The sequence below is a fragment of the Mus musculus genome, chromosome 16 (genome assembly GCF_000001635.26).
Source record: "Mus musculus strain C57BL/6J chromosome 16, GRCm38.p6 C57BL/6J".
Classification (NCBI taxonomy): Eukaryota; Metazoa; Chordata; class Mammalia; order Rodentia; family Muridae; genus Mus; species Mus musculus.
In genome coordinates, this window is record NC_000082.6 from 36,344,518 (window position 1) to 36,367,911 (window position 23,394).

General features: G+C 40.0%; 1 protein-coding gene across 1 annotated transcript; it reads right to left on the bottom strand.

Moving 5' to 3' along the window:
- Positions 1-14,864: 14,864 nt before the first annotated feature.
- Cstdc5 (cystatin domain containing 5) lies at positions 14,865-23,053 on the bottom strand. The gene is made up of 3 exons (NM_001082546.1): positions 22,919-23,053; positions 19,695-19,796; positions 14,865-15,068 (listed from the first exon to the last, which is right to left on the bottom strand). Exons 1-3 carry the CDS (start codon positions 22,982-22,984, stop codon positions 14,943-14,945), a joined length of 294 nt encoding a protein of 97 aa, NP_001076015.1. The 5' UTR covers positions 22,985-23,053; the 3' UTR covers positions 14,865-14,942.
- Between the last annotated feature and the right edge of the window lie 341 nt (positions 23,054-23,394).

Here is a 23,394-nt window from a genome sequence, read left to right on the forward strand (position 1 = left end):
GGAAGTCGATTGCCATACTTTGCTTAGACAAGATGGGACAGCCAACCTAAGATCCAGCATCGACCCCTCCCCCCCCAATAATGTCAGTCAAAACATCGGGGCCTGGTAGCTGAAGATGGATGCCCCACCAACATAGAGGAGTGACTTAGGTGACTGTCCAGATAGCCAGTAAGTCTATGTCTCTTTTACAGGTTTGGAAGCTGCTTGTTCTGTGCTTCCTGTTAACTCAGGTTCGCTTTACCTTCCTTAGCTTGCTAATGGGATTGAAGATTAGACAGTCTTTACTAAGTGTCTTAATCAGGGTTTATATTCCTGCACAAACATCATGACCAAGAAGCAAGTTGGGGAGGAAAGGGTTTATTCGGCTTACACTTCCATACTGCTGTTCATCACCAAGGAAGTCAGGACTGGAACTCAAGCAGGTCAGGAAGCAGGAGCTGATGCAGAGGCCATGGAGGAATGCTCCTTACTGGCTTGCTTCCCCTGGCTTGCTCAGCCTGCTCTCTTATAGAACCCAAGACTACCAGCAGAGAGATGGTCCCACCTACAAGGGGCCTTTCCCCCTTGTTCACTAATTGAGATAATGCCTTACAGTTGGATCTCATAAAGGCATTTCCTCAACTGAAGCTCCTTTTCTGTGATAACTACAGCTGTGTCAAGTTGACACAAAACTAGCCAGTACACTAAGCTTTACAGTTTTCATTGTTACAATATTCAAATATGATAAAAACACAAAAGAGGTATAAGATTCATAACAACAGTTAATGGGCATGAAAGCTTAAGTTGTAAAGGATCTAAGGAAGTGTTTCAAGATCTAAGAAGATACTTTATGGTTGGTAAACTCATGATGTAAGGGTTAGAGGTTATAACACTTAAATGATGATAAGAAAATGATTTAAGATATATAAAAGCAATGAAATATTTCTGATAGATACTGAAATACTTTCTCCAAAGTTGCCAAATAGATTATATACTGTGAAAAATAATTCTGACCCCGATAGTTCTCATAGTTGTTCTTATATTATATACTTCATTGTTATTACAAAGCTTTTTCTTGATCTAAAGGGGGGAAATGTTGTGAAAACCCACACTTATTGGATTTATAAGTTATGAGAAAGTGTGTCCCTTAGCTTATAATTATTAATTGAACCAAAGCCAAGCTAGCAGGATATATAAATGTTTGTCACATCCTCACCTGCTCCAAAAAAAAAAAAAAAAAGAGAAGCAACCCTGGAGAAGGTCACATAGCCCTCAACGCCAACTGGTAGTATAAGGAATGTGGCTTCTTACATCATAGAGAGCTGATGGCTTGAAGGTGGGAAAGGAGAATGGCCATAATATTTGGGGAGGAAGAGATACAGACAGATGCAAAGAGGACTAGACAGACACAGAAGGAAGATGGTAGGGATATAGGACAGAGCTTGGAAGTAGACAGTGAGAACCACATGGATAGACACAATGATGGAGAATTTGTTTTAGGCTAGCTGAGAGACTGTCCAGCCAAAGGCCATCTGTCTGAAACTATATAGATTTCTCCATGCAGTAATAAATATATAATTATAAATTTAAAATATGATAAGATTATGAAAATGTGGGCCAGGCAAAGTGATGCATGTCTTGTAGGGGTCTATGATTTGCCAAAAAATGATACCCCAGGCTTAAATAGTATGTAAATGCCAAGAATGTTGTATTTTGTAGAAGTGTAGCATGTTGAGTCTTCCATTACTAAGAGAGAACCCAAAAGTGAGCTGTCAGGCCTGACTTAAAGCACACTAGGGCAATTTGGGTGTAGGTGACCTCTATCTTAATGGGTTGAGTCTATCACTAGGGACATCTTAGAACCATTTACAGGGCATATTGGCTAGAAACAGTTATTGAGGAAGTCTGTAAACTATTGTTGACCTATTGTCCTTGTCTCAGGCCAGATTACAGGATAGCTTCTGTTGGCAGAGCAGTTTCTGACTAGCTGGAACAATGAAAGTTTTCTGTTCTACAGTAGACATTGTGCTCTGATATCACTTCCTACCCTAATCTTCAAATGCTACTACCCAAAGTATACCATTATATATGGTACTACAGGGTTATAAGTGTATTCACACATGTGTGCTTCTGCATGTATGTATGTGTGGTCACACTGACTTCTTAACATAGGTCTGAAGAAAGATTTCCATATTCACAAGGTAAAATAAGAGAACTCTCCTGTCATCTAATGTATTTGTGGTCTTCCTTTTGCAAGTGTCTTAGTTAAAGACCATTGGTAGAAATGAAACTACGGGAAAGAATCACATCAGTGCGGTTAGGGAGGTTAAGCATCAAACCTTAATGAAGTAATTTTGTCTAGCAATGACTTGAGATTTATACTCAACGGCCTAGAACTTATCATAATCCTCATTGGTTTTTCTCTTCAAGCAGTGGTCTGACCTTATGAGAAGAATGAGATGATGTTAGGGTGGTATTGACTCAGTTTACCTGAGTTACAAATCTGGGATCCTTATCCTGGTGAGAGTCCCCAGAGTTACTGATGATCCTGGGCTGGCTGCTCAAGCCTCTAGCCTCTAATCACAGAGCTTGGAAGACTGAGGCAGGAGAATGTTATTCAAGTACAGTTTGAGGTATATAGAAAGATCCAGGCTAGTTTGGGCTACCTATTGAATCCTGCCTCAAAACACAAAACATGAAACACACACACACACACACACACACACACACACACACACACACACACACACACATGTACACACAAATAAAAACAAAGAAAAAACAATATAGTCATGATTTGCAATGTAATGTGCCAATAGTTACATCTACCTTTGTTCAGTTTACAAGGTAAACAACACTTAGTGGAGATTTCCTCTGGGCTCCTTCAGATAATTCTAGGGATACAATAACCTCCTCTGGCCTGAGGAGACCAGACCAGAGACCTGGGAACCCAACAGACCATAATCTTGGAGAAATAGACTGAGTTCCCTGACTTAACAAGGGCTTTCTGTAGTATCTGCCCTGTGGTGTTCTTTGAAGGGGAATGATTGCTGTGATTGAGAAAATGCTTCCTAAAACTAAAAGTAAACAGACAGTAAACTGTCTCTTTCTCTGCTCTGTCCTACAACACAGGACAAATGAGTGACAACTGGGAGCTGAGCCACCACCCTGTACTTGCTTACCTGACAGTAAAGGATTTGACAACAGTGGCTAATGACCTTTTTGATATTAAACCTAAGATCATGAAATAGTGAATAAGTTTTACTCTATAAATATCTTTTACTCTAAATATCTTGATTTCCTCTACACTATTAATTTTGGGAAAACAGAGGCCAATTCTTTCAGCCTTTTATGTAGCTTTTTTTGTAGCCTGATGCTTGACAGCCAGAAGGGACTCAGAAAATACCCCTATAAAATGGTTCTTGGCTATGCATCTCTCATGGTAATTTAAGTCTGAGAACCTGGCTTCCTCAGAGAAGTCAAGTTTGCTGCATTTCCTCCCCTCCTTCCTTCAGAGCTCTCCAGGGTGCAGAGGCTGTTGCAGTGGGAAAGGACAGGTTAGCTTTTTCTCTGGGTGACTCTTAAGAATTTTGAGACTTTGTAACTCCTTCCAAGGGTGTTTTGTTCCCACTTCTAAGGAGGGGCATAGTGTCCACACTTCAGTCTTCATTTTTCTTGAGTTTCATGTGTTTAGGAAATTGTATCTTATATCTTGGGTATCCTAGGTTTGGGGCTAATATCCACTTATCAGTGAGTACATATTGTGTGAGTTCCTTTGTGAATGTGTTACCTCACTCAGGATGATGCCCTCCAGGTCCATCCATTTGGCTAGGAATTTCATAAATTCATTCTTTTTAATAGCTGAGTAGTACTCCATTGTGTAGATGTACCACATTTTCTGTATCCATTCCTCTGTTGAGGGGCGTCTGGGTTCTTTCCAGCTTCTGGCTATTATAAATAAGGCTGCTATGAACATAGTGGAGCATGTGTCCTTCTTACCAGTTGGGGCATCTTCTGGATATATGCTCAGGAGAAGTATTGCTGGATCCTCCGGTAGTACTATGTCCAATTTTCTGAGGAACCGCCAGACTGATTTCCAGAGTGGTTGTACAAGCCTGCAATCCCACCAACAATGGAGGAGTGTTCCTCTTTCTCCACATCCACGCCAGCATCTGCTGTCATCTGAATTTTTGATCTTAGCCATTCTGACTGGTGTGAGGTGGAATCTCAGGGTTGTTTTGATTTGCATTTCCCTGATGATTAAGGATGTTGAACATTTTTTCAGGTGCTTCTCTGCCATTCGGTATTCCTCAGGTGAGAATTCTTTGTTCAGTTCTGAGCCCCATTTTTTAATGGGGTTATTTGATTTTCTGAAGTCCACCTTCTTGAGTTCTTTATATATGTTGGATATTAGTCCCCTATCTGATTTAGGATAGGTAAAGATCCTTTCCCAATCTGTTGGTGGTCTTTTTGTCTTATTGACGGTGTCTTTTGCCTTGCAGAAACTTTGGAGTTTCATTAGGTCCCATTTGTCAATTCTCGATCTTTCAGCACAAGCCATTGCTGTTCTGTTCAGGAATTTTTCCCCTGTGCCCATATCTTCAAGGCTTTTCCCCACTTTCTCCTCTATAAGTTTCAGTGTCTCTGGTTTTAAGTGAAGTTCCTTGATCCACTTAGATTTGACCTTAGTACAAGGAGATAAGTATGGATCGATTCGCATTCTTCTACATGATAACAACCAGTTGTGCTAGCACCAATTGTTGAAAATGCTGTCTTTCTTCCACTGGATGGTTTTAGCTCCCTTGTCGAAGATCAAGTGACCATAGGTGTGTGGGTTCATTTCTGGGTCTTCAATTCTATTCCATTGGTCTACTTGTCTGTGGAAGGAGTTACAGAGACTAAGTTTGGAGCTGAGATGAAAGGATGGACCATGTAGAGACTGCCATATCCAGGGATCCACCCCATAATCAGCATCCAAATGCTGACACCATTGCATACACTAGCAAGATTTTATCGAAAGGACCCAGATGTAGCTGTCTCTTGTGAGACTATGCCGGGGCCTAGCAAACACAGAAGTGGATGCTCACAGTCAGCTAATGGATGGATCACAGGGCTCCCAAAGGAGGAGCTAGAGAAAGTACCCAAGGAGCTAAAGGGATCTGCAACCCTATAGGTGGAACAACATTATGAACTAACCAGTACCCCGGAGCTCTTGACTCTAGCTGCATATGTATCAAAAGATGGCCTAGTCGGCCATCACTGGAAAGAGAGGCCCATTGGACATGCAAACTTTATATGCCCCAGTACAGGGGAACGCCAGGGCCAAAAAGGGGGAGTGGGTGGGTAGGGGAGTGGGGGTGGGTGGGTATGGGGGACTTTTGGTATAGCACTAGAAATGTAAATGAGCTAAATACCTAATAAAAAATTAAAAAAAAAAAGAATTTTGAGACTTGGTTTCATCCTCTAAAAATAGAATGGAATGCATCCTTGCCTGCTTGGGGGCGTAGAAGACCAACTTAGGGGTGGTATAGGAATCAAGGATTTTAAAACAGAAAAGCCCCATCCTGGGCTAAGATGACGTTGTTAATATTTATGTCTCATTCTGCTTCTCTGGAGCTGCAAGAACACAATTCTAAATTAATTTTATTACTGAACATGTGATCCTCAGATGGTGTCAATAGTAAGATAAGGTCTTCCCATAGTTTCTTACCTTAAAATTTATATGCTCAAAATATGTTTTATGTATGTATAAAATCCTCAAAGAACTAATGAGAATATCATGTTCAAAATTTATCCTAGCCCATGGGATCAGAGGTGTTGAGAACACAACATCTGTCCCAACCATACCAGGAGTAATTGGGACCAGCAGGATCCAGAAATGTGGGAACCACACCTGACCAGTGGCACAGGTTCCTTCCAGTTTGGGCCAGAACCCTCAGCAGACATGGGCCTGAACTCTGCAGCCAGTGTCACAACAACCACCGGAAGCTCCAATCCCAGGTGCTCTAACATGCCCAGGATCATAGGATCAGAGGTGAAGAGGACACAACATATGTCCCAACACTAACAGGATCAACTGGGACCAGCGGGATCCAGGGATGCAGGAACCCCACCCGACCAGTGGCAAGGGTTCTTTCCAGTCTGGGCCAGAGCCCTAAGCAGACCTTGGAACTGAACTCTGCAGCCAGTCCAATAACACCCAGAGGAAGCTTCACTCCCAGGTGCTCTAACACACCCAGGATCATAGGATCCCAGGATCCAAAGAACTTGGTCACACCAGGATCTCAGAGTCTTAGAGGCAGGTTGACTCCCAAGGACTCTGACATACCCAGCATCTCAGTACCATAGGATCCCAGAAACACAGGATCACAGAGACAGCTGGACTCTGAAGAGTTCTGATGCAACCAGGATCAGAGGAAGGACAGGCTCCAGTCGGATATAATGAGGACAGGTAGCACTAGTGATAACCAGATGGCGAGAGGCAAGCATAAGAACATAAGCAACATAAACCAAGGTTACTTGGAATCATCCCAACATAGAAAGGCCTGCATACACTATCACACAGGAAAAGCAAGAATCAGATCTAAAATAACTTCTCATGATGTTAATAGAGGACTTTAAGAAGAACATAAACAACCCCCTTAAAGATATAAAAAAAGAACACAGGTAAACAAGTAGAAGCCCTTAAAGAAGAAACAATAAAATTCCTTAAAGAATTACAGGAAAACACAATCAAAGAGGGGAAGGAAATGAACAAAATCATCCAAGATCTAAAAATGGAAATAAAAAAATAAAGAAATCACAAAGGGAAGCAACACTGGAGTTAGAAAACCTAGGAAAGAGATGAGGAGTCATAGATGCAAGCATCACCAACAGAATACAAGAGATAGAAGAGAGAATCTCAGGGGCAGAAGATACCATAGAAAACATTGACCCAAAAGTCAAAGAAAATGCAAAATGTATAAAGCTCCTAACCCAAAACATCCAGGAAATCCAGGACACAATGAGAAGACCAACCTAAGGATAATAGGTATAGACGTGATTGAAGATTCCCAACCTAAAGGGTCAGTAAATATCTTCAACAAAATTATAGAAGAAAACTTACCTAACCTAAAGATTGAGATGCCCATAAACATACAAGAAGCCTACAGAACTCCAAATAGACTGGACCAGAAAAGAAATTCCTCCTGTTACATAGTAGTCAAAACACCAAATGCAGAAAACAAAGAAAGAATATTAAAAGCAGTAAGGGAAAAAGGTCAAGTAACATATAAAGGCAGACATATCAGAATTACACCAAACTTCTCACCAGAGACTATGAAACACAGAAGATTCTGGGAAGATCTTGTACAGACCCTAAAAGAACACAAATGCCAGTCCAGGCTACCCAGAAAATCCCTCAATTAACATAAATGGAGAAAACAAGATATTCCATGACAAAACCAAATTTACACAATATCTTTCCATAAGTCCAGCCCTACAAAGGATAATAGATGGAAAACACCAACACAAGGAGGGAAACTACACCCTAGAAAATCCCAAAAGAAGATAGCCACACAAACATAATTCCACCTCTAACAACAACAACAACAAAAATATAACAGGAAGTAACAATCACTTTTTCTTATTATCTCTTAACATCAATAGACTCGATTCCCCAATTAAAAGACATAGACTAACAGACTGGATACATAAACAGGACCCAGCATTTTGCTGCATACAGGACTACACCTTAGTGACAAAGACAGACACTACCTCAGAGTAAAAGGTTGGAAAACAATTTTCCAAGCAAATGGTCCAAAGAAACTAGCTGGAGTAGCCATTCTAATATCAAACAAAATCAACTTTCAACTAAAATAACACACACAACTATGATTTATATGAAAAGAAACTTTGATTTATCAAGAGATGCATGGTTATAACAAATAAATATGTTTAAGAAAAAGCCAAGAAGGATGGGATCTATATGAACACAGTACCAGCAACATAAGCAACCTGAAGAAATGAATACACAACCAAATACTCCAGACTATTCACCTCAATATGCCAAATGACCCTTCCATAAAATGTTTGTTCAAGTGGAAAAAACCATGATATCAATCTGCATTTAGATGCTGCAAAATCTAGTCAAAGCATTCCAGGTCTCAGTAATTTTGGAACCCTGAGTATATAATGCCCTCCAAGACTTTTGCAGTCCTTGGTTGGAATTAGGGCAGCCTTCAAGTTACCAATGCTTCCCAAACTAATTTGGAATATCTATGGTATCTACCCTGGAATTGACTAAAGTAAACACACATTGGAGCCTCTTTGTCAGATGCTGAAAATCTTCAGAAGAAAACCAAATAGCAACATCACATAAGAATTTATAGTTACTGAATTACACCAGATTTTCAAAGCACTCATAAAGATTGCATTTGTTTCTACTCCAACTCCTTCACCGTTTCTAAGGCAATCATATACAACCAATACCCATTCTATGATTGCATATATTAATACTCAGAGAAATTAAGAGTGAGTTCTGAGATTCCTAACTGTGGAAGAAGAGGACAAATGGGTATAATGGAGGATTGAAAGTACAGCTGACTTAAAAAAAATCAAAGACACAAGAGAAACGGATGTATAAAAATTGGGGTCTTAGACAGAGGCACTTAGCACTTAAAATGAGCAGAATGCATATAAACAAACTCATCTAGGACTAGTTGGCTATTCTGGGTCTTTTGTTGATCCGCGCCAAATTGAGGATTTTCTTTCTATTTATATGAAGAATGAGATGAGGATGTTGTTTGTGATTTTACTGAATCAGTAAATCGTTTTGGTAGGAAGGTCTTTTTTCACAATGTTAATTCTAACAAGCTATAAGCTTGGGAGGTCTTCAAATTCTATATGTTTTCTTAATCTCTTTCTTCACACATTTAAAATTTTCATTGTAGAGGGGTGTTTTTTTTTAACCTCTTTTGTTATATATATTCTAAATAATTTATTTTATTTGAAAAACTGGGAAGAGGAGTGTGTTCTGATCTCTTTCTCAGCATGATTGTTACTCATATGTATTAAGACTGGTAAATTTTGTATGTCAATCATCTATCATAACACTTTGCTGAAATTATTAATAATTTCTGCAATTTTTCTAGTCAAATTTTGGGAACAGTGGGTTTAAGATCATATAATCTTCAATTTAAAAAAAATTCCTCATCCTATTTGCCTGGAAGTCACATTCTTCAGGCAACCTTCAGATAAATGTAGAACTCCCAGCTCTGTCTGGACCATGCTTTCACAGATGCTGCCATGCTCCCACCTTGATTATTATGGATTGAACCTCTGAACCGGTAAGCCAGCCCCAATTAAATGTTGTCCTTATTAAAAAAAAATTAACTACTTTTTACTATTAGATTAAAGATGTAGAACTTCAGTGTTTTACAATTTTAAATTCTGTAATAGCTGTTAGAACTTAGATTATTAAACATTTAATAAGTGACAAAAAATTGATCCTAGCCAGGAAGGATGACACATTACTGCAGTCCTTGTTATTTTGGAGGCTAGAAGCAAAAAGACCCCTGTTTCAAAGAATACTTATTCTAGATAACCACATGATCAACTATTTAAAAAAAAAAACAACATTCAAATTGGCAGTAACATCTTTATTTCAAATAAATGCATTTTCCTGTCTCTCCCTTACTGCCATGATTTCCAGAACATCTCAGGGTTTGTTTGTTTGTTTGTTTGTTTTTTAACTCATCATAAATATCAACTATGCCTCATCTGTGTGTATTTGTTTTTGAAAAAATTTCTATGCACAGTATTTTAGTTAGTCCTGTTCTTCTGAAAGAGAAGTGGAGGACTTTTCCTTAGTATTCTATTTTAACCCACATCTCCCCCATGCCGGATATATCAGGTCCTACAGGAGAGTGAAATCATGGGTAGGTGAGTCTGCAGCTCTGGAGCTCCTGGAAGAAACATGAACGTGCAGGCCAGTCTGGCTCTCCTCAGTCAGATCAGTGTTTTAGCTAAGACAACAGGTCACTCATTTGCACATTTAAAGTTGATAACATCAACTTGATGTGAGGATTCTAATGAAGATTTAAAGATTTAATATTCTCAAAAATAAAATGCTCCAAAGTATTTATTGAAATAAACCTATGAGTGAGAACTATTTACCCTTAAATGTTTAGTCATTGAAGTTTAGGCCTGTGACCCCCTCTAAAATGTTCAGTACACTAAGCATGAAGGCTCCAATCTGTTCTACTCACATAAAATCTGAAGGTGCCTAGCATGGTGGCACATGCCTGTAATCCCAGCACTTGAGAAATTTAAGCAGGAGGCTTGTTTGAGGCTAGCCTGAGTTACCTACACTCTAGACCATCTATTCATAAGTCTCAAAGAAACACACAAACAAAGCAACAAACAAACAAACAAAAAGAAAACTGTTCTTGTCCTACAAGAGATGATTCTCTTTCAAGGATGAAAACAATTTGATGTAAAAAAAAATAGGTTGACAGGTTGCAAACTTCCCTCCAAAATTTTTATGCATTTCTCTTTTGTAAAACCTGTAACAGAATACATCTTTTTATATACATGATAGTTGAGCATGATGTTAATAACTTGCTAGAATCATTGAGTTGTATATTGACTGTGATGGTTTGGTGGGCATTGCATCCTGGAATCAGCTCAGAGACTCTTAACAACTTTAGGTACCTCCATATATCAGCTTCAATTAGTGGGACTGGAAAATTCCATCAGTCATTAGAGCTCCTGGGATCAGACATGTGAGGTGTAGAGATGATCCAGCATGAATTCTCCTTCAGCTACTGGGGAAACTGAGGCTCCAGTAAAGAGCGTGGCTTGGTCAATTTTAAAACTTGGGATGTTAAAATTTCTCTGAAGGCTTAATGTCCCACTTTTAATTGTATTAATTGTCTGAATTAAATCCATATATATCTGCTTTCTGTGATTTCCAACACTTAACTGGGGGACAAATCATGAGTCAAAATTATGAAAATTTGATTGGAGATCAAGCTTTCCCTGAAGTGCACTGACTCACCTGGATTTCTGTTATGGCAGGCCTGACCTCTGGCAAGCTTCCCTTTACCATTCTGGTGATTTGCTACTGTGTTGGGCATGATGCTAAGAGGAAATCAGCTGGCAAGCACAGAGACTCAGAGTTTTAAATATGCCCCTGAACTCGTCCTCTATAATGTCTTATCTCCACAGTATGTGAAGGAATGGAGAAATGAGTGTGGCCTCAGGCAAGTCTTACTGCATCCCTGAGGGGAAAAGCTGAGTGGAGTTGGGGGGAAATGAGTTGGGGGAAGTGAGCAAGCTTGTGTGCCCAGGACTCAGGTGTGGTGAGCATGGTTCCTCCCTGCACTCTCTGTGCTAATAATGTCATCATATTGTGCCATAGGAGGAAGGACATGCACAACCTGAGTTTCTAATATGGTAAACCTCGGAGAATTTTTAAAGAGAATACTTAATAATGTCAAGGCTGGTTGTTTAGAATCCTCCCAATTTGGAAAAGTTAATAAAACTGTCTACAGAGGATTTTTACTTGCACTTTCTAAAATGTTTATTCCCAAACATGAAGAAAGTGGCAAACACCTTCATTTCTTCTACTGCTGTAGTTTCCCCACCCATACTATCTCTTATTTTTATATTTATTTATGTTTTTACCTATTTTTTGAGACAGGATTTCTGTGTATACAACCATGGACTGTCTTGGAACTGATTGTGTAGACCAGGCTGAACTCCCAGATAGCTGCCTGCCTCTGGTCGACAGAAGTGGATTAATGATGTATGCCACCAGGTCCAGTGTTTTCTCTCTCTCTCTCTCTCTCTCTCTCTCTCTCTCTCTCTCTCTCTTCCTCTTTAGAGGGGATTGAAATTAGCCCAGGATGATCTGGCTCTGTAGCCCAGGCTTGCCTGAAACTCACTATAAACATTGAAATTTTTACTTTCCTGCTGGATTACAGTTGTGTCCTTATATCCTCTGACACTGCTTTCCAAGTGATGGGGTTGCAGTATTTAGGTAACTTTTCAGTCAATAGACCAACCTTTTAAAACATAAGGCTTCTCTTTAAAGAAGTGTTGGGTGTCAAGAGGGAAGTGCAAGGGAGCAGAGCACAGTAAAAAGACTGAGGCATGCTGCTCACCCATTCCTGCCCACTGGTGTGATGCCACCAGAGGAAAAGGGGTGGTCACTTAGACATGTTGAGTTCTAAGTGACAGAGACATAGATGTCTGTTATTTTATTGTGTTCTTCTGTTTTTAAATAATTCTAAAAACAAGGTAAAATGAAATATGCATATCTAAAACAACTAAAATTCTTACCAGGGGGCTGAAATTGTGTTAAAATAAACCCAGCAACAACTTTTAAATCACCCGTCTTTAGATTTACAGAACCTACAGTATCTGATAATCTGTATATAACATCAGAATCTAGGCTTCTTTTAATCTTGTACATCAATGGACACACTTTGTCAGTTTTGTACATTTCTGTGAGGTTTGACTTACAGGAAAGAAATAAGGTTGTCTAAAAAGAAGAAAAGGGACTTTGCTTGAGAGCCTATCAAACATTCTTCAGTGAGGTGCAGATATTTGTATCCAAGGTCTTTCTAACCAAATCCTGTCATGTTGACAGGATTAACTATCATGATGGTCAACCAGAGTTCTAATAGATTGTTGTGTCCAGCCAGCGGACCACAACCTGGGTTCTAGCCTGGAAAGGCATTTTGGAAACCTGGAAGAGAAGAGGGGCTAGGTGGCGAGATAAAGAAATGCAGCTAAGACAGGCATTCTGATCAAAGCTCAATTTTACTGTTCCGAAAGCAGTTATAAAGCAGGGGAAGGGGCCCGATTCCCGCCAATTAATCTTGGGGTCCAATAGCAGGGTGACCCCGTGCACGGCTCCGAACAGCAAAGCGGCAGGTTCCAGCAGTGGGCATGGCAGAACTATTGAGCGGGAAGCTCCACCCCTGAGCAAGCAGGTTTCAGGCTGGGGGAGGGGAGACTACAATAGATGATTGCACTGGAGACAGAACTTTGCCTTTCTGTAGCACACTCAGGCTTTCCTTGATCTCCTCATGTAGTCCATCTTGATCTTGAACTCATTCATCTTTCTCTCAAATCCTCTTGAATCTGTCTCTCTAATTCTGGTATTATAAGCAAGTGCCTCTGTGTTCAGGGCTAACATCTTCCAACTTTAACTGGCTTGTTTTTCCTGATGTTCAGAATTAGTAAGCAATACTTTAAGGTTAGGAATATAGTTCAGTGGTAGAGCTCTCTGCCAAGCTTGCTCAAGACACTAAGTTCAATCCCTAGTGTCATCAAGAAAGAAATAGTCTTTCACAAAGCAGATCATAGAATCCTACCCAATCCCTTGAAGACAGCCATAAAACCTAGAAACCTTGTTCAAAACTTCCCCTGCCCTTTTGTTTAGGATTTGACCTTCCTTGCCTTGTAGGAGCTCATACAATCTTCATTCTAGGAGGGGTTCTGCCCAGTCCCACAGAGATGGACCTCTACACAGATAGACCAATATTTGAAACAGACTTGCCTTGCCAGTTCTCCTACACAATCTTTCACCAGTAGGTCATAAACCTCCCTGTCCAGTCAAATCTGCAGTAAGCCTTTCATTTTTGGACAATTAAAATCATTAAAGATGGACAACTACTCTTAAATATTTGGGACTCCATTTCCAAAGTGTCCTCTGTCATTTAAAACTTTGATCACATAAACCCATCCCACTTTTATTTTTTGTGCTGTCTGTTGTTACAGGAGTGTGAACCTTAGAAAGAAGAGGATGAGTCTTATCCTCATACATGCCTCTGGACAGTCATTATAATGATTTGTTTTGCACTGAGGCAAAGGTTTAAAATATGCTTCTGAGACACACTTTTCTTTAACTATTTTTGTTTCTTTTTTTTGAGGCAGTGTTTCACTGAGAAGTTCTGGCTAGTGTTGAAATCACTATGTTGATCAGGCTAGCCTTGAACACACAGAGCTCCGCATGCCTCTGCCTCTCAAGTACTGAGATGAAAGGCAAGCACCACCGTACCTGGCTAACAACCTTAGATTGTCCATATCTAGTTCTCTGTAGTTGTCCATACAAACCACATCCACATCCACACCCACACAAATTAATTAATTAACTAGTTAATTAATTAATTAAAAAGTATGTTAAAAGAAGACAGAAATTAAGTGGAATACATGACTCTGAACTGGACCTCTGTAATAAAGGACAATATTGCAACAACTAGAGAAGCTTCAGTGGCACTGGGAGACTAGATGTCATTGTGCCATCAGTGCTCATTTCCTGCTCTTGATTGTTGGGTTTTGGCTGTACAAGAGAATATCCTTATGGGAAGTGTACACTACTACTTGCACTACTGAGCACCAGGAAGCATTTGTAGGTGATGGAAAACTCTGAATTGACTCTCAAGTGCACAGGAAGCCTAGGGGAGGGGAAAGAGCAGCTTACTTATCAGTTATGGTTGTATCAAAACAAGACTTGTAAAATACAAATTTAATTTTCAAATATGAAGGCACAGATGACATGCTGGGTTCTGGGCAACTAAAGGGACCAAGGAGTGAGCTTCCCTGACAGCCATCAATGCACTTGCAGTGAGGAAGGGGTGAAAAGATCCTTTATGCAATTGCAACTGAGCCGTAGGTTTTCTAAGGCTTCCAGTATTTTTTGTAGAATATCAACTCTGAACCATGAACACTGTGCTCTGTATGGCAACATGTATATTAAAAACTGAAATGATACGGAGATTTCCATGGCTGTTGCCCAAAGATGACACACAAATTCATGAAACATTCTATGTTTAAAAACAATTGTCTAGGAAGTAAATGTCAACCCAATACTGAGTAATGAGGGAGACAAACAGTTAGTTGAGGAATATTTCTTTATTCATGGCTGAATCTCTTTCCACTGAGAGGAATCAGGTCACTTTAGAATTTGCTGCTTAGAAGTAGGTCAGCTCATCATCCTTGGTTTTGTCAGTCTGGTAACCATGAAGTTCATAATTATCTTTTCCAGTAGGTCCATTGAAGACTTTTATGTGAATGAAACAACCATGACCTACATCCATCTGAAAGACAGAAAAGAAGAAAAGAAGAAAGAAGCAAAGAAAGAAAGATTATTCACGTGGACCTCAATTATATAACAGATCAACTTTCTTGTGATATGCAAAGCTCTCTTGAAACAACACTTTTGGGCCAAGGCAGCACCAATGAACTGAAATTTTGTCAACTTGTACTTTGGGAAAATGTGCAGCTAAGTATATAGTAGAAAACATATTTCTGAGATTTATTTTTAAAACCTTTTATAAAAAATATTTTATTCAATTTATTTATATAAATGATTTGCCTGCTTACATATAAGGACATCACATGCATGCAATTCCTGAAGCCTTAAGAAGAGGGGTTAATGAAACTCAAGAAGGAAGACCCAAGTGTGGACTCTTTGCCCCTTCTTAGAATTGGGAACAAAACACCCATGGAAGGAGTTACAGAGACAAAGATTGGAGCTGAGACGAAAGGATGGGCCATCTAGAGACTGCCATATCCGGGGATCCATCCTATAATCAGCCTCCAAATGCTGACACCATTGCATACACTAGCAAGATTTTGCTGAAAGGACCCTGATATAGCTGTCTCTAATGAGACTACGCCGAAGCCTAGCAAACACATAAGTGGATGCTCACCGTCAGTTATTGGATGGATCACAGGGCCCCCAATGGAGGAGCTAGAGAAAATACCCAAGGAGCTAAATGGAACTGCAACCCTATAGGTGGAACAACATTATGAACTAACCAGTACCCCAGCTTGATATGTATCAAAAGATGTATATAGCTGCATATGTATCAAAAGATGGCCTAGTCGGCCATCACTGGAAAGAGAGGCCCATTGGACTTGCAAACTTTATATGCCCCAGTACAGGGGAACACCAGGGCCAAAAAGTGGGAATGGGTGGGTAGGGGTGTTGGGGGGAGGGTATGGGGGACTTTTGGGATAGCATGGGAAATGTAAATGAGGAAAATACCTAATAAAAAAGAAAAAAGGAAAAAAAAGAAATATGAGAAAAAGAAAAAAGAAGAAAAAAAAAAAAGAAGAGGGGTTACATCCCCTAGAACTGGAATCAGAGTTCCTTGTCAGCTACCACGTGGGTGCTAAGACCTAAACCTAAGTCCTCTGCAAGAACAGCCAGCACTCCTATCCACTAATCTATCTACCCATCTAGATTTAATCTATTAGACTTTTCATTAAAATCTTGGCACAGATTACATTCCAGACTTATATTTTCTTTTCATGATGCCTAGAAAGGAGCACAGGAATGCCTGTATTTCTGGTGATTCTCTTTACTGACTTCTAAGTTGGGAGAAAAATTGTCATATAGTTTGATAAGGGAAAAGAAACTCAGATTTGCTTTAGAAAATATGGACTGTATGGTCCCCATATCTCTGCTGTGTTGCAAACCTACTTTATGAATGCCCACAAGGCTGCCTCCTTTTCTAAAGTAAAAATAAAGAGGCCTAGGCACCATCAGGGTAACACTCCCAGTGGTAGTTCGGTCATGAACCTGGGTCCTACACCATCCCGATAAGAACTGCCACTTTTTTCTTTATTAGAACAATAAAAATTTTGTGTTCTACAGTAGACATTGTGTTCTGATATCCCTTCCTACCTTAATATTAAAATGCTACTGACCACAGTTTACAATTAGTTTATGTCAGTATGATAAAAGTGTTTGTAAGCATCATACAAAATGTGTTTGTATGTGCATGCACATATGTGTGCACGTGTGTGATCACACTGATTTCTTCCTGTATGTCTGAAAAAAATCTGTTACACTACCAATGTCAGAATGATGCCAGAAACAGATTTAAAGATACTATTTTCCTGGAGCTGGGGATGCAGTTTACTTAGCAGAGTGCTTTCCTAACTTGCATGAAGCCTTAGGTTTGGTCTACCAGCAACACATATACCCAGTGGTGTGTGCCTATAATGTCAGCACTCAGGGATTAGAGGCAAAAGGAGCAGAAAGTCAAGGTCATTTTTCAATTATATATGGAGTTTGAGTTCCAGGACCTCGTGAGATACATGAGATTCTGAGTCAAAACAACAACCAAAAACAAAACAAAACAAAACAAACGAACAACAACAACAAAACAAACTGCAACCGAAACACCCTAAGCACTACAAACCAAAAACATTGAGTTGTAATTTTTTCCCCCATAAAGCTCTCAGTGATTATGTGGCAGAGCCCAAATTGGCACCCAGATCTGTTAGGTGCCAACATGTACATCATTTTGTTTCTCTTGTGGGTCTGCTTTAATTTGAGGCAGGATCTGTCTGTGTAGCCCAGGCTAGCCTTAGACTTGGGAATCCTGTCGTTTCTTCAGAGGAATGGGATTACAGGTGTGTCCCATGCTCAGCGTTTGTATTCTCATCACTCTACAGTGGATCTTTTTAAAAGCATTTGTTTCCTACTTGGAAAACAGCTCCTCTTTAGCAAACTTGGTTGATATTTCCAGAGCCAGCACAGTCATTACTCCAGAGGGAAATCTGGACTTTGTGCTTGTGCTTGCATTAGTGTGAACTTCCAGAGTCATTTACATTTCCAGAGATCAATTTTCAGGTTGGTAACAAGGTAAAAGTGGCTTAGGTTTGTTTCATGGATTTTATTTTGTGTGTGTGAGGATTGGTTGAAGAGGGGTGTGGCCTGCTTGTAGGACAGGACTTGGCACATCCTAAGCCCACTATCCTTTCTGTTCAGGGTACAGGGTTATTAGGTTTACAGAAGATCTTGGGATCACATAGATTTGGAACAAGTATGAACAGATTGAACAAGCAGGAGAGGTGGAACAAAGGTCAACCCCGGGACAACTTAACATTGAAGCTTGTGGTCCTCTACCATTCTCTCAGTGGGGATTCAAGACAGACAGAAAACCCTACCAGTAACAAATGAGATCTAGAGACTGACTGAGAGCAATGAGGTCAATAGCCAGCCTGGAGGAAGGAAGGAGGAAACTAAGGCTTAATTGCAGCAGGAGGGTAAAGGAGAGAACCAGGGGTGAGGGGTGGGACTCAGGCCAAGGAGCAAGAAATCACATTGAAATAGAGTGGTCAAAGGAAAAAATTACCAACATTATTTTCTGATGATTTTTGTATTAATGAAATATGTGAGGGAGTTGATATGAAATGTTCATATTTAGATAATCAAAGTTATCAAAATAATCCCAATTTTGGTAGAAATTTTCCTGTCTTTGAATACAATCATTTCCCCCCCGCCCCCCAATTTTCTTCTCAGATGTAAAGTTCATGGAAGGGACCAGTCCCTTCTGAGGACACAGCTGGGGTTAGCTCACATGTTTCTTTGGGCCTCGAACATATCAGGAACTCAAATTTGATTGAACTGAGCTGGTCCAGTCCTCATATACAACCCAGCTTTGAGAGTGGCTCATGTTGAGCTGGCTAGTTCAGCTCATGTCATTAAAAAAAAAAAAGCCAAAAAACCAAACACATTAAAAACATATAGTTTAAGTAACTATTTTTAAAAAAGATACAAATGCCACCGTGCCTTGGTCCAAGGACAAAGCAGAGGAGGTAAAGGCACTTGACTCTCTGTTATCTTTGTAATCAGGATTGATATTATTTAATACATAGAGATAAATACAGCTCCAATTTATTATCCACAGTTGAGTTTTGGAATTGTTTCCCTTGATATCACAAGAATGTCAGAAAACCATTTAATTTGATTTTTCATATAAAATCTGTTTTAACATAAGAAAAGCTGTGTGTATGGCTGTGTGTCTGTGTATGGCTATGCTCACATAGGAGCAGGTGCCCTCAGAGACCAGAGGTATCAGATCTTTACAGCTGGGTTACAGCTGATTGTGAGCAACCTGATGTGGGTGCTGGACACTGAGCTTGGGGTTTCAGCAAAATCTGCATTCATTTTTGACAGTTGAGTCGTTTCTCCAGCTCCTAAAATGTATTTATAAAATACTATAAGTATGGCTTTATACTGTTGCTGGAGTGCCATCAGTTGTACCTGCTTGAGCTATGAAAAGAATGATTTGGGGGCTGGAGAGATTGCTCAGTAGTTAAGGCTACTGACTGCTCTTCCAGAGGTCCCTAGTTCAAATCCCAGCAACCACATGTGGGCTCACAGCCATTTATAATGGGACCTGATGCCCTCTTCTGCCATGCATGCATACATATGGACAGAACACTCATGTATAAAAAATAATTTAAAATATCATTTAAATTACATTAATAACTACTCATTTAAAAGATGGAAGTGGCTTGAATTATTCTTTCAACTAATGATTGAAGTTCTTCTTTAAGTGCATGTAATTGGATCACACATCAAGTTAGGAAGTTTTGAGTTGGAAAATGCTCTAAGACACTGGCCAATTTCCATACACTGAAATGTTAGCCTCAACATCTAGCCTACAGAATAAGCAGCCTTGGCAGCAAACCAATGTCTGAGCTGTTACACCACTATATTCTACAGGGTTCTAGAAATTAGGAACCACATAAGAAAGCTTTCTGTATTCACAAAGAGACACAAGGTAAAATATCCTGTCATCAGATGGATTTGGGAGTTCCCACTTACAAGTGGCTTAATTAAAGACCGGTGGTAGAAATGAAGGTACAGTTGGGGCAACAGGAAACAACTGCATCAGTGCTTAAGGGAGGTTGGTGTCTACCTTAATGAAGATATTTTCTCCAGCGACGGCTTGAGTTTTATACTCAACGGCTTCGAATTTTTCATATTTCTTATTGGTTTTTGCTTCAAGCTGAGGTCTGACCTTATGAGGAGAAAGTAAGGGATGATGTTAGGGCTGTGTTGACTCAGGTTATCAGCTTCACAAAACTAGGAACCTCATACTGTTGAGAGTCCTTAGAAATGCTGAGGAGCCTGGGTTGGCTGCTCAAACCTCTAACCTCTAATCTCAGACACTGAAAGACTGAGGCAGGAGAATTTCATTAAAGAGCAGTTTGGGTAGATAGAAAGTTCCAGGCTAGTTGGGGCTACTGATTGAATCCTCTCTCAACAATTAAAACACACACACACACACACACACACACACACACACACACACACACACAAAGACACAGACACACACAGACACACACACAAAGACACACAGACACACACAGACACACACACACAGACACACACAGACAGACACACACACACACAGACACACACACACACACACTCTTTATAGTCATGATTTGCAATGAAAGGCCCAATAAGTATGTCTCTATTTGATCAGTAAATACAAAGTAAACAGCACATAATGGAGATATTCTCTGAATCCGTCAGATCATTCTAGAAATACAGTAGCTCCCTGTGGCCTGACACTGTGTGGGGACCCAAGAGACCATAACCTCCGAGGGGTAGACTAAATTTCCTGATTTAATAAGTATGTTTCATAATATATGAGCTGTCATGTTCTTTTTAGAGGAATGATTGCTGTAACTGAGAAAATGCTTCCTAAAAATACACAGTTTACCACGTGCTTCCCTGCCTCTCAACACTTTAGTGGGCATTGTCTCCTGCAAGACAGGACAGATGAGTGACATCTGGGAGCCGAGCCACCACCCTGTACCTGTTTAACTGACAGTAAGGGAGTTAGCAGCAGTGTCTAATGTTCTTTTAGGTCTTAAACTGGTGTGCATGAAACAGTGCTTAATTATGGCTTATTTTATAATATTCCCTGGATATTTTGATTTCTTCTAAACAGTTAATTTGGGGGTAATATAGGCCTTTTCTTTCAGCCTTATGCAGCTTCTACAGTTTATAGCCAGATGCTCAATACCTAGGAATACTCAGGAAATGTCCCTATGGAACGGTTCTTAACTATGCATCTCCCATGGTGCTTTAAGCCTGAGGCCCTGACTTCCACAGAGAAGGCAAATTTGGTGCATTCTCTCCCCTCATTCCTACAGAGCTCCACAGTGTACTGAGGATGTCCAATGGGAAAGGGCAGTTAGTGTCTCCTCTGGGTGACTCTTAAGCATTTTAAGTCTTGGTTTCATCATCTAAAAGTAGGATAGGATGCATCCTTGCCTTTCTGGGGACACTGAAGATCAACTGAGAGGTGGGACAGAAACCAAGGCTTTTAAAACAGCAAAGCTCCTTCCCAGGTGAGGTGACCTTATTAATACCTATGTTTCAATCTGCTTCTCTAGAGTATATGAACACACTTCTATTAAATATTGTTATTGAAGATGTCATCCACAGATGGTATAATTATCAAGATAAGCCCTTCTAGTAGCGTCCTAAATTAAAAATTATGTGATCAAAATATGTTTTATGTATCTATGAAATTCTCAAAAAACTAATGAGAGTATCATGTTCAAAAGTTATTCTTGCCAGGCAGGATGTGACCCTCCAGTAGTGCTTGGCACTTGGGAGGCTAGAGGCTAAAGAATAACTGGAACTTGTGAGGTTTGACTACTGTGAGAAATAGCAAGACACCTGCTTCAAAAGAATAATTTCTCTAGGTAACCAGATGACCAACTATTAATAAAATCAATAAAATCTGCTGTAAATGATTTATTTCAGATAACTATATTTTCCTGTCTATCCCCTACAACCCTGGTTCCTGGACCAGGAAGATTTTTATTTCGCTGAACAGAAATGTTAACTGTGACTCATGTGTGCATATTTGTTTTTGAAACACTTTTTATGTACAGTAAATATTAGTCCTTTTAGCTCTTTCTTCTCACAGGTGAAATGGATAACTGTTCATTGTCATCCTATTTTGAGGCCACATCTCCCTCAGTCCTTCCAGGATGCTTGCTGTATCTGGTCCTACAGAAAAGTGAAATCATGGATAGGATTGCCTACACTTCCAGAGACCTTGGAAGAAAATGAGTCCTCTTTAGTCAGATCTGCTTTCTGCCTACAACAACAGGTAACTCATGTGCACATTTAATGTTGAGAACACCAACTTGATGTGAGGATTCTAATGAAGATTTAAAGATTTAACCTTCCTCAAAAATAAAATACTCCAAGATATTTATTGAAATAAACCTATGACTGAAAACTGTTTACCCTCAAATATCTAGTCATTGAATTTTAGGCCTCCCCCCACCCCCGAATGTTCAGTGCCCTAACCTTGAAGGCTCCCATCTATTCTACTCACATAAAATCTGATGGTGCCTAGCATGGTGGCACATGCCTGTAATCTCAGCACTTGAGAAGTTGAGGCAGCATGAATGCCTTGTGTTTGAGGCTTGCCTGAGTTACCTGCATGCTAGACCATCTAGCAAGACCAAATATTAAACAAACACACAAACACATAAGCAAATAACAAACCACACTGATCTGGTCCTCCAGGAAGATTCAGTTTCAGAAAGGACAACAACATGACGTAAGAAAATAAAGTGACAGATTGCAAACCTACCTTCATACTTCTCCTTTCGAAAACAGGCAACACGATACATCTTTTTATACAGATGATAGTTAAGTAACATGTATGAACCTGCTAGAAACATTGAGTTCTATATTGACTGTGATGGTTTGGTGGGTGTAGCATCCTGGAATCAGCTCAGAGTTCCTTAACAACCTTAGGAGCCTCCATATATCAGCTTCAACTAGAGTGACTGGAAAATTCCATCAGTCCTTAGAGCTCCTGGGATCAGACGTGTGAGGTATAGAGATGATCCAGTATGAATTCACCTTCAGCTACTGGGGAAACTGAGGCTCCAGTAAAAAGTGTGATTAGGTTGATTTTATTTTTGGGTTTTTAAAAATTTCTCTGAAGTGCATTGTTCATTATCTGTATAAATGTCTGAACAGAATCATGTATTTCTGATTTCTGTCATTTCCCACAGTCTTAACGCAGGGCCAACTTATAAATCAAATGTTGGAAGTTTGGTTTGGGATCACATCTTTTCCTGAAGTACATCGACTCACCTTGTCAGCAATCTTCTGGATTTCTGGTGTGGCACGGCTTGCCTCTGAAACACCTCCGAGACTCATCTTGATGAGTTGCTTCTTTGCTGGCTTGGACACTGAGAAGAAATGATCCTGCAAAGCACTGAGACTCGGGGTTTTAAAGGTATCTGTAAACTCCTCCTCTAGTGTCTTATCTCCGAAATATCTGAGGGAATGGGGAAATGAGTGTGGCCTTAGGCAAGTCTTACTGCATCCCTTACAGGAAATGCTGAGTGGAGTTGGGGGTAAATGTGGTGGGGGACGTGAGCAAGCATGTGTGCCCAGGACTCAGGTGTGGTAAGCATGGCTCCTCCCTGCAGTCTCTGTGCCAATAATGCCATCATATTGTGTCATATGAGGAAGGGCACGAATAACCTGTGTTTCTAAATAAGTTAACGCTTAAAGAGATCTTTAAAGAAAATACCTAATAATATCAAGGCTGGTTGCACAGGATC

Excerpts from the sequence above, each read along its gene's own strand:
- Cstdc5 (NM_001082546.1), bottom strand. The coding sequence starts at position 22,984 with ATGAGTCTCGGAGGTGTTTCAGAGGCAAGCCGTGCCACACCAGAAATC. Across the intron at positions 19,797-22,918 it reads TCCAGAAGATTGCTGACAAG|GTCAGACCTCAGCTTGAAGC; the intron begins GTGAGTCGATGT and ends TCTCCTCATAAG. Across the intron at positions 15,069-19,694 it reads GAGAAAATATCTTCATTAAG|ATGGATGTAGGTCATGGTTG; the intron begins GTAGACACCAAC and ends TCTGTCTTTCAG.